This window comes from Anneissia japonica, unplaced genomic scaffold (assembly GCF_011630105.1).
Source record: "Anneissia japonica isolate Jap-2015-1 unplaced genomic scaffold, ASM1163010v1 scaffold1030_len608725_cov174, whole genome shotgun sequence".
Taxonomy (NCBI): Eukaryota; Metazoa; Echinodermata; class Crinoidea; order Comatulida; family Comatulidae; genus Anneissia; species Anneissia japonica.
The window spans coordinates 24,316-36,493 of NW_022753996.1; the positions used below are offsets into that span (position 1 = coordinate 24,316).

The 12,178-nt window shown below is 35.5% G+C and overlaps 1 protein-coding gene across 1 annotated transcript in view; it reads right to left on the reverse strand.

Moving 5' to 3' along the window:
• Positions 1-12,178, reverse strand: part of LOC117122995 (Golgi apparatus protein 1-like) — a 41,078-nt gene that overhangs the window by 21,904 nt on the left and 6,996 nt on the right. The window contains exons 4-7 of the mRNA XM_033268780.1: positions 7,375-7,599; positions 5,585-5,839; positions 4,921-5,101; positions 3,465-3,676 (exon numbers count right to left, since the gene is read on the reverse strand). Of these exons, the coding sequence (XP_033124671.1) occupies positions 3,465-3,676; positions 4,921-5,101; positions 5,585-5,839; positions 7,375-7,599 (873 nt within the window). The remainder of the gene's footprint in view (positions 1-3,464; positions 3,677-4,920; positions 5,102-5,584; positions 5,840-7,374; positions 7,600-12,178) is intronic.

The following is a 12,178-nucleotide window of genomic DNA, read 5'->3' on the forward strand; positions in this document are numbered from 1 at the left end:
TCCATTTAATATCGTATGCCTCTAGAATAGCAAGTTTCAGAAGTTCACCCTGCTGGACTAGGGGTTAAAGTTCACCCTGCTGGACTAGGGGTTAAAGTTCACCCTGCTGGACTAGGGGTTAAAGTTCACCCTGCTGGACTAGGGGTTAAAGTTCACCCTGCTGGACTAGGGGTTAAACGTAATCTGTCCAGAACTTGTCTCTTTTGTCATACAACACTGTATATTTAACATGTTGCTTGACTGTTGACCAACCAGAGGGGAGTCCCCAGCTCTAGCAATTGTGGACGAGTAAATATTCTTCCATTGCAACGATCCATTACTTGCCATCCTTCTAACCCATGATTCTTCACGGTCCAATTTACATTTCAGTGCAAGAATTACCCGACAGTCAGCCTTCATCATACATCTAGGAGAAGCTAGGCAATGTGACTCCAAGTAAATACCAGAAAGGGTAGGTATTCCCAAAACTTGCTATGGATAAAAGCAGGAGTCACACCTGTGATGCCATCCTTTGATTGTACTTGTACGGATGGTCTAATGTCTGAAGCTGTCTGTCGGTCAATTCATGCACTGTAAGTAAATAATAGACCGTGGGTTGCGAATCGAAAACGTTCAATTCTGTGACCCACCAATTCAGGCTACCTGGCTTTTGCACAAAAATGTCAATACTATTAAATTGTAACATAATCTGATTGTCGGCAATCATGAATTCGGGGAAACTGTAACCAAAAATGAGAATTTATATCAAAAGTTGCTACGTAACTATAGCCAATCAGAAGACGACTAACAATGAAGTTTGGCTTAGCTGCAAGGCCCTCAGCCAATCACAAACTACCTTCTATGCCGTTTGTCCAATGTAAATAGTAAACAACACACTCCACTAATTGCAAGTATGGCGTTGGACAGAAGTTCTTCAAATGATAAATCTGAGCCGGTTTCAGGCATATTTTTGTGCTACATGTTGTAAAAACCTAGAGTATGGTTGTGTCATTAAGCGTAAACAGCTTAAAGAAATTTAAGGATGTGCAACTCTGTGGAAAACAACAAATACAAGTCCTCGGTAAGGCCTATTAAGTTTCCGTTGAAGCTGATGAATAGCCTAAATATATAACGAAGGGGATCTCAAGGATGGTGGTGCAAGTAGTAGTAGTCAAAATTCCACCGAATCTGTTTAAAGGTATGTGTGTGGTTACATATAACGTTTAAAATGGTATGGTATGTTTTAGTTAATTGAGAAGCACTAAGCGTCTCTCAATCACACCACACACACAGACAGGAAGCCCTGCCTTTTCCTCAAACTGGGGTACTATCGACAGCAAAATAACCACAGAGTATTGTGAATCAAATACGATGATGATATATTGTAAAACATTTTGAGACAATAATGTTGGCAATGAATCGACCAGCATAAACAACTGACCATGAAGAAAAATCAAGAATAGCCATCCACAAATATATAGCAACTATTTACTACTGTCTACCAAGAACAATTACTACACAAATTGAATCAATTCAGTTTTTTGGGGTGGGGGATGTGCCCTTATATTAATAGTACAGTATGCTTTATCTACATAGGAATCCTTAGACACAACATAACAAACAATATATTAATTAATAGGTATCAAAACTGACTTAAGCAAATAATATTTATCAACATTTTGATGTCCAATTAAACATCACCACCAGCATTTAATATTGTATAATTTATTACTTATCAGACAAAAATCAACTGCAAAGGATAATGTAATGAATCGTTTGTCTCCCATATTACAACCATACGACGTTTCATATTCTTTTAAGAACTGGATTATAGGGTTGAAAACGGTTAAAAAGATGATCGGAGAAAGTAGGTCTCCTTGGAACACTTGAATTTAAAGGGAGCTGATTCCCAGTTTGGGCCCTTGACAGTGCCCTGTACTTTAAGATTGTTAAAATAGAAGGCATAATTATAGGAACCAAGTGCTCGCCAATGCATACATGCAACATAAAATCTTTCCCACTCTCTACTCATGACCAGATCCCTTAGTAACTCCCGGCAGGAAGAAACTTATAATAGTTATTTTAAAACCAATCAAATTATTTGATGATAATAATAAAGTTTTGTAAAATTGGTAAAACCTTAAAACTCTATGAAGATTTCTAAGTTTGGTATTTAAAAAATGATAATTACTGGCTTCTGATTAAAAAGAATATGAGGCATGCCGTGGCGAAATGGTTAAGTTGTCACACAGGCCAGTACTGATAAGCTTTAAAATATGGGAGCCCAAAAAATTTCCTAAAAATCCAATTTTTTTTTGACTATAGATCAACAGTTTAATGTCCCAAAGTATTATTTCTGGAAGTGGTCAACAAATCATTTTATAATGTTATTTAGATAGTTAATTCTATTATTAAACAATGTATGCACAAATAGTTTTGAAAGGCAATTACTCAAATCATGTTTATCTTGACTCTAAGAGTACTGTACTTTCATTTTCCAATAACTCAGGCTTGAAATGTCCAATTTCACATACTCAGGTATCTGAAAATACCAATGACTTGAATTTCAATTTTTGCTACAACTTAGCCCTTTTGCCACAACATGCCTCATATACAAGGATACTTTATTCATCCCACTGCAGGGAAATTTCATGGCTGTATACAACAATATGGAAAAGCACAAGACTATTTACTAATCATGGTATAATAATAATATTAGTAATAATAAAACTAATAATAATAACTATAATAATTATAATATTATTAACAATAATATTAGTTATGATATATTCAAATTAATTTGTTATAATCAATACTGGCCACCCACATTAAAAACCCTCTACGTCTGATGTTTAGTATTGAAGTCCCTAATTCCTCTGGGGAGGAAGGAGAGACGATGGCGTTCTGTAGAGACCTGCAGTAGCCTCAGTCTACCGCTACGTTCAATGTAACAGTTGGCAATATTTGAATGAAGGGGGTGACTTACATCAACCCATATCGAACAGAATGTCTTGCACAACCGTTCTCGGTAGACTGAGTCCTCCACGGGCAGCTCACACCCAACCATCCTCCCTGCCCTCCTCACCAGTCTATCTATCCTATCCCTATCAAGTTTATTTACATTCCCACCTCAAGCCAATAAGCAATATCCCCAAACAGAACCAATTACTGATAAATAAACATATTCAGAATTTGACTACACACATCGAATGAATACAGTTTTGCAGTGCCTTCCAGATAGGCATATATTTTTTCAAGTTAGAGTATGATAGCATCTTCCGTATTTCTAAAACTTGATGATGATATGCAATCATCAAAACATTTCCACCCACTGGAGCCCACTGGGCAACTTCAACACACAGCACACATTATACTACGGCATAATTTAGTTTTGCTTTTTGCTCATTTGCATCCAACAAAACATTTAAGTAGGCAGAGTAAAGTCAAGTGATGTATAATTTAGTAACTTTACACAATATACTTACAGCTGCTCTACATCTACCATTGTGCAGTTTATCGTCCTTGGCTAATTTCATCAGACAGTGTAGTGTTTTGCCCTCTCGTTGAAGTCCTTCACAATCTGTACCAATATTTTCACGACATGCTAGTATGATCCGTGGGTTTATCATGTAGTCCTCCATCAGTTGCTTACGCATGTCAAATATCTCACCTTGGCAATCTCCACTCACCTTCTTGCCTGTAGAGGTGGGCAGGTTGATGTTATCAATTATAACAACAAATATGATTTTGTATCAAAAACATACTCAACCAATGAATAGACCCTAAGGCCTATTTATTATACACAATAAACAATCCATATTTACTCATTCAAACAAAAACACAGAATTTCAAATATAAGGATCAATGCCATGCCCAAAACTATCTAAACATGAAAATACAGAGCAATATAATAGTGTATTATTTTTGAGTTTGTAAGTTTACAAACTTGGTGTGCACACACATACCCACCCACCTGCATTTCATCAAGTCAATTCCTGTGCTTCCTATACTGCTACACACAGGAACTAAAAATTGAGTTTGGGTTAGTATTTTTGCAGCATAGTAAATGTTCCACAGATAAATTTCCGAAAAAAAAACTATACAGTAGAACCCCTCATTTACGTACGGCACGGGCCCAGAGCCGTTCGTAAATTCGGGTATTCGTAAAATCGGGGTTGACCCAAATTCCTATATATTTGCACTGATACTACTTACACTGGCATAAGTCTGAGGGGGCCTAGGCCTACAGTTGGCAGCTTCTGAGCATTCTGATCCCACTCTAGGCCCTGCACAAATTTGTTTTTATCGGACATTTTTACCTTCTTAAATACCTAGATCGTGGATTTTATTCCAACACAACTTCCATAGATACTTGTTTATTATATATATTGATCATTCAATAAAACAATCAAGCACTATGTTGAATTTTAAGGCTGAAAACGATGTTTGAAAGAGAAGTACAATTTTTCGCATGCACATGTGTGAAGCCATAAAAAACTTTGAAGAGGCCCGTGTTAGAGGGCCTCCTTCACTTGAGAATTACACAGTACTGTATAGTATGGTGTGTTGTGTTGTATGCATGGTAATAATAGGTACAATTCAATTCGAGCGGGTTTCTTTTTTTATAAATCTTTCGCTTCAATTTTTATGACGTCATCACCTTTATATTACGTTCGTAAAATCGGGAATTCGTAAATGAGGAGTTCGTAAATGAGGGGTTCTACTGTAGTAGGCATTTTAACAAACTATTGAACATCTATTAGATGTGGCCAACAGGAGAAACAATATGAAGAAGTAGCAAGAATTTCCTATATTGAGAATCACTCACTTACTGTAGTTTCTTTACAAATACGATACCCATGGCTCCTATTCCCGATGTCTATTTAAAAATGACAAAAAATTAGACATATGCTTCAAACAAAACTAAAATGATAAGCTGACCTTGTTTAATGTTCAGTTCTAGGCACAATAAGATGACTGAGAGTTTGATGTTTTGGTCTTTTGGCTTTCTGGCATCACATTGGAACTTCTTAATCTCAGGCTTGCACTTGCGCTGAATATTTACATTCACTTTGTAGTCTTCAACCGTTAATTTCTGCTTCTTTGTCAGCTCAATTCGACACTGAAATAAATTCTCTTATATTGATTTGTGATTTGAACAAGTTGAAAATATTTTAAACATGCCTTATTGGAATTGTGCTAAATTTGTAATTCAGAACCCACAACCTATAGTAAAATATTTCACAATTCATTTCAGTTAATTCTTTTTAGTTATTTGAATTCTGATAATTTTTGTTTCATTAGAATATTTTCTTGGGACTTCATTAACATGTTACAGTAGAACCTCAATTTTACACATGGTATTGAACTGGAGGGAGTATGAAAATCAGGGATTCGTATTAAATCAAGGCTGAGTTAAATATGTATGTAGCTCATCTATTTGCACTTAGGCATGTGTTCTCAGTGACATTCGGTAATGAGGTCAAATTGGCTGATAGCTGGCGCCCAGGCACTGGAGTTCAAAAAAGATCTGGCATTTAAAGTGTTAAACAAAGAATAAAAATTAAAGATGGAATGTAAATGGAAAAAAATGACTTAAACCAACCTCTTCCTTCATTTCTCTTTCAAATTTATGTTTCATTAGACACTTGTAAATTTTCCCCTGTCCGGCAGTTACGTCATCGCAAAAACGGTCACGATCTTCACGGCAGGCAAAGTATAGAGATCGATCAAGATGGTAGTCGTTTGCAGCAAGCTCGGCAACTCGTAGCACTTGCTTCTTACACGGTTCATGTAGCTTCCCTGTGTTTTCTTCTAAACAGTTGACCACAGCTCCTTGGGAGTGTGGAAGACGACGACCCTGAATTGAAGAAAATAATTTTAGTCTTCAGATTTTGAAGTTCATAGTTTAAAAAATAAGAAGGAATTCCATTCTGATGCAGTATGAAATTACAGAGTAAAAAGCTGGTCAATGAAAGTTTTCTTTATTTACAAATAAAAAGATTTTGACAAATATCCAACAGCTAATAAATACACCAAAAAGTCCAGTATTATTGCAAAAATTAACACAGAAAAACCCTTTACAATTAAAATTGATTTAGAACACAGGTGGACAAAGTTTCGGCCTGTGTGCAACATGCGGTCAGACGGCAATTTTCTTGTGGCCAAAAATATAATAAAAAAAACCTATTTGTGCGGCAAGCCTCCCATCGTTGGCTTGAAAACCTTTCTATTATGGCCTGATGCCTAAAATCTGTAAAAAATTAACATTAATACTGATTCAGGTGTAGAAAAAAATAGGAACGAGGTGGCGTAGCCACCAGTGGGGAAGGTGGGGGGGGGTAGCTGTAGGCCCTCGCGACGCCACCTAGGCCTAGACTAGACATTGTCCCGGAGGCGCGCGTCCCGGAGCTAGAGCCTCTTAGCACCGTGACGATGTCAGGCCTAGAATGGGCCAAGCCGCGCTAGGCCTCGGGGTTGAACAACAAATCTATTCTATTTCCTGCACGGTTCCTTCATCTTTCCACTTCACAAATTTTAGCGAAGCCATGGTTTAATTAATTTATCGAATTAATTAAATACAAAAGCAAGCAAAAACGAGAACAATATAATTCCGAAACGGTATAACGGGCGGCGAATGATATGACGCATGCTTTCTTTGCAAGCTCGATAGACACACTATAGTTCCGACCACCGGATGAATAAGATTGCCATTATATATAACGCGCTTGTAGTACATGGCAGCAAAGAGTATATATATACTCTTTGATGGCAGTAACGTAAGAGAACCGACCGTCGGTTAATTAATATCACTATAGCACCACCAACATGGTGAATTTTGCATGTTTATTTTAAATGAAGTTTTAGAGAGGAAGATGAAAAATGATTACACGATATTACGAACCGACCTCCACCACCAATACCACCCTTACGCCCCCCCAAAAAAACTCCACGAATTTGACATATCGAGAAGTCAATTCCATGTTTAAAAAATCGGAAATCCGATTTAAATCGAAAAAAAAATATCATCCCTGTGATTATAAAGGTTTTTGCAAGCACATAAAAAAAGATACAATTTTCACCATGGGTTTGCCTGTGGCAATCAGTGTTCAATGAAAAATTCAGTTTGGCCCTCTGGTCTGACCCATTTTAATACCCACCCCTAATCTATAACAAAGTAACAATTACACAGGTTTGCTTTTTGGTAATGATACCACTTGTGCAGCGCTCGATATATACTATCATGCTCGCAGAAATTCTTATCAGTAAGGTGGTACTTAATGGTACTACACAGTATTAATATTTTAAAGAGAAACTTAAAATCTGCAACACCATTTAACCCGCAAAAATGTGGATCTAGGTGCAAAAAGAATACAATTCAATGTTTTCGCTTACCTTTTTGTCCACTGTTGGGGATAAGACATCTCCACAACTGGTGGTTTCGATGTCGTCCCTACAGGTGTCATAGAACCCTTTTATCAACCGGTAATCACTGAAGGTAATTGCCATCATTCTTTTGAGATACTGAAGACACTGTGGTGCCGTCACATTTTCCAAATGTTCATAAAGACATGGAAGCACTTCACCACGGCCTTTAGGAAGACTGCTGCAATCTGTGAGCTGAACAGAAACTAGAAATATTATTACACAATTATCAATTCTGGTTATCTTATATTTTTTTGCTCCAAAACATAAGATAGTAATTAACAGGGAAATATCGAATTTGTCAATTCCAATGCCATTATTTGAATATTGATTTCAGTTGGGATTGTATACCTGGCCACCTGAATTTGTATACTGCGTACAATGGGCTTACGATTGATTCAGAGACTAATGCATTTCCTACATGCTTGACGCGTTGTTCCACAGGCTTATACTACTGTAGTTGGATATTATTTGTCCACTTAAAACAACATGGTTGATGTATAGATTGAAGACCAAATCAAGAAATTGTGGTAGACCAGGTCAGTATTACCCCAACCATGTTGCATTTTTATGTGAGCTTGTTCTTTGTGGTGACGTGGAAACAAACCCAGGTCCTGAAAAGGTGAAAATTTATTACCAGAATGTCTGAAGTGTGAAAAAAAAGTTAGAGGATTACAGATCAGTTTTGTGGGCTAACTTGGTTAAGACAAGTATGATGTGGTAGCCTTGTGTGAAACCTGGCTGAATTCTTACGTTGATGATGGTGAACTCAGCTCCCCTGGTTATATGCTGTACCGTCTAGATCGTGTGAATAGACGTGGTGGTGGATTGTTAATACTTGTTAGTGAAAAATACAAATCAACAAGACTATTACAATATGAAATTCGAGGCAGTGAGCTTATGTGGACAGAACTAAAGGCATCCTGTAGAAAAACGTGCATTGTTGGTCTTTATTACAGACCGCCAAATTCTAATATCGACCAAGAGCTTCTTTATCAATCTCTTAAGCTCATATCCGAATCTACAATGTCTGAACTCTGCTTGGTTGGCGATTTTAACCTCCCTGACTTTCAGTGGAATGACGACGAAAGCCATAATTATACAAATAACTCTGCTATTAATTTGTGCTTCTCTGATCAAATTGTTAATCATTTTAACTTATATATATAATTTATTAACTACACGTGGTAAACACATTTTGGACCTTGTACATTGTAATAGTATAGTAATTTTAAATCTAATTGCAGTGTTTCTGTTGGGGACACGATATTTGAGTCTGATCATGTTTCTCTACTGTACACGTTGAGCTCGACTTCGATTCCTGTTCCCAACAGAGACATTGTCATAGGACTACAGTAGAACTACAGTAGAACCTCGATTTTATGTATGGTGCGGGACCGTAGGGCGTACATAAATCGGGGGATTCGTAAAATAGAGGTTGGGTTAAAATTGTGGTAACCTTTGACCTAATATGTAGGTAAAGCTCATTAAACGTATGTATGAATGAAAGATGTTACCTAGGCTAGACCTAGCCTCTAGGCCTACGAATAAAGCCTTTTGTTTAGTGTTTTTATTCATCACTTTACGATGTCATAATAAAGTGTTCAAATAAAACCATGTCTCTAGTGTATTAATTCATCACTTTATATCTTTTATTTAACTAAAGAACATGAAAATATTGTAATTCCTATACGACAAAGGTATAACTTGGGAATTCCCCTTCATGCCAGTTCTAAAAAACAGAGCTGTGGTGTTGTCTGGGCCTGTTGAGACAAACTAAAACCATGTGCGCTGCACTGGGCGAGCCAACCAATTAGCGTTCGTGTACGAAACTATGTCTACCCAGCTTCGTGTAAAAAAATTTGACCAGACAAGATTTTCCATGGTTTGCCACACGAAGCTAAGGAGGAAAGCAATTATTTTGAGCACCATCGGTAGTTGTTCATCTCACTCAGTTCACGTGGTTTTAGATTACAACAACCCGATATTAGACTCAATCAACGTTGCTGTTTAATGAAAATACGTTGCATTATGGTTTGTTTATTGTTATAGTTTATTGTTATAGTCTTTTTACTTATGGTTGCTCTGAAAAGGGCAGTTTGTTTTAAATATTTTTGGGTTTTTTGGTGACGTCATCGTCGATACGAGGCGTATGTAAAACCGAGGGTTCGTATAACTGGGGTACGTAAAATACCCCAGGTCTGATATGTGCAATATTTTTAACTGTACACCATGGAAAGTTGTACGATAATATGATGATGTTAATGAATGTCTTGATGTGTTTTATAATCTTGTCTTAGCTACTGGTTCGATAAAGACCTCCGAAAAGCTATAAAGGCCGAACAAAGTAAACATAAACTGTTTAGGCAGTACCAAACTAAATTTCATCACGATGATTTTAAAAATGCTCGTAGATCTTTTAAACAACTCTGTAGGTAGTACTCAAATTATGCTACATCTTTATTACAAAAGCTCAATGAAAACCCTAAACGCTTTTGGTCCTGGGTTGAAAGTAATTATAAGCAAACTGCTCCATCTTTGCTGCATTATGGAACCACTAAAGCTGCTATTAGCAACTATTTTTAACTTATTTGCTCACTCTGTTTTTACTGACATTCAAGTCACAGCCTTTCCAGAACTTCCTGAATACTCAATAGGTTCTCTTTCAAATATTTCAGTTGATTTAAATCATGATGAAAAAAGGTCAGTGTGACATAGTAGGATGCTGGGTATGTTTTGGCAGCACTGTAAAGAGCTAGATAGTAGCACCAAACTTCATCTTTATATTTCTCTTGTTAGACATATTTTTAATTTTTCATCTACGATTAATAATTCTATTTGTATTTCTCAATCAAATTGCATAGAACGAGTTCAATCCAAATTTATGTATTTTATTTTTTTTTTATTAATCATAACAACGTTAATGCCCCTATTCTCTTACCACTTCACACTAGATGGGGCACGTTTGATATGGTCTTCCTTTACAAATGTTTTAACTTGCTTTTTACTTGCCTTCTTTTATCTTTATTTATGTTAAAAATACAAAGGCCCAATTCACGCAACACTGACTTATTCTCTGTGCCCCTTAGCCGGGTCAATGCTACTAAAAACGGTTTTATTCAGACACTATTATAACTATAATACCATTACACGTTAACAATACCACTATTGACATATTTTTTAACAGTACTTCCACGTTTAAATCCAAGGTTGCTAATTCAGTATAGGCCTTCTATATTGTCGATTTGCTTCCTTTGTATGTTATTGTTTGTATTTTACTATATTTTATATATTGTATGTTTAAGACATCCTGTAATGGGCAATTCCGCTGTTGGATGTACTTGAAATAAAATAAAATAAAAATAATAATTATATTTATTTAATATCTTTCAATTTAATAGGTATTGTCTTTCCATAATGTAGACACTGAATTAAAATTTCTAACTAATTTGTATTGTATTAACTTGTAACAATTTTGGAAATAACTGTATATATAATACTGTAATTTGAAAGGTAATTAATATTATTTCATTGATAGTAATTTTTCGATGTTGTTTATTACAGTATTTTAATGATGTAATTAATAATATGTTTATTTTTGTAGTCTTTATGTATGATATTTTTGTAATTTCATTGTGTAATTTTACCTATTTTAATATTGTATTTTATGATATTTATATGTAAAGTGCATTGAACAATGCTATCTGTAGTATCTTAAAATGCATAAATAATAATTATTATTATAATGTTATTACACAGCAAAGCATTATTTACCATACACACATTGTTCAAATACTTTGTTTATTTTTGTAGTCTTTATGTATGATATTTTTGTAATTTCATTGTGTAATTTTACCTATTTTAATATTGTATTTTATGATTTTTATATGTAAAGTGCATTGAACAATGCTATCTGTAGTATCTTAAAATGCATAATAATAATAATTATTATAATGTTATTACACAGCATAGCATTATTTACCATACACACATTGTTCCTATACTGTACTTTATGCTAAAAAATGATCCCTATATTGTACTGTAGGTCTTGGAAGAGAAACATGCACATTGTACCAAAATCACAAAAAATTACGTTGTTAAACAAAGCGGCTATTGTGAGTGCAGATAACTTCAAAAGAGAAGGGATAACACTTTTCTGATGCCATATTTGTGTAATATGGGGGAATATACAGTAAGTTAGAATACCAAGTTTGACCTTGATAGCTATTTCCAATCCTGAGTTATAAGCTTCCAAAGTTGGAGGAAAATGCATTTGCGCATCTTGAAGAGCCACGCCCCTTTTTTGCATGGCGGTTTCAATATAGACAATAAGTAGTGAGCCCTCTGTTGGTCACTATTATACATTTTACATATGCTCGTAGTTGGGGGCGCTAACGCGGAAGCGATATTTTCATAATTCTCCATATATGGGTTTTTAAATGACCAACCAACAGCTTTAAAATTAAAAAAATAATAAATATTCATGATATTATCGAAGAAGACATACTAAACAGTTCCGTAGTATAACATAGGTACGATGACATGGCTCCTGATTTTACGTGTGAGTATTTGAATTTATTCCATGTTTTTCACCCAAAACTTAAGAAAATCTGGCATGTAAAATTTACATGGCTATAAATAATTTTTGCAAATTTTTGAAACATTGCCACTTGCTCCATGTTATTACTATTTGACTTCTGCATTATCCTCTAAAAAATCTCCCTGACAACTGTTCCGGTAAAAATTTATTTAAGTTTAAAAATGACCGTGTCTG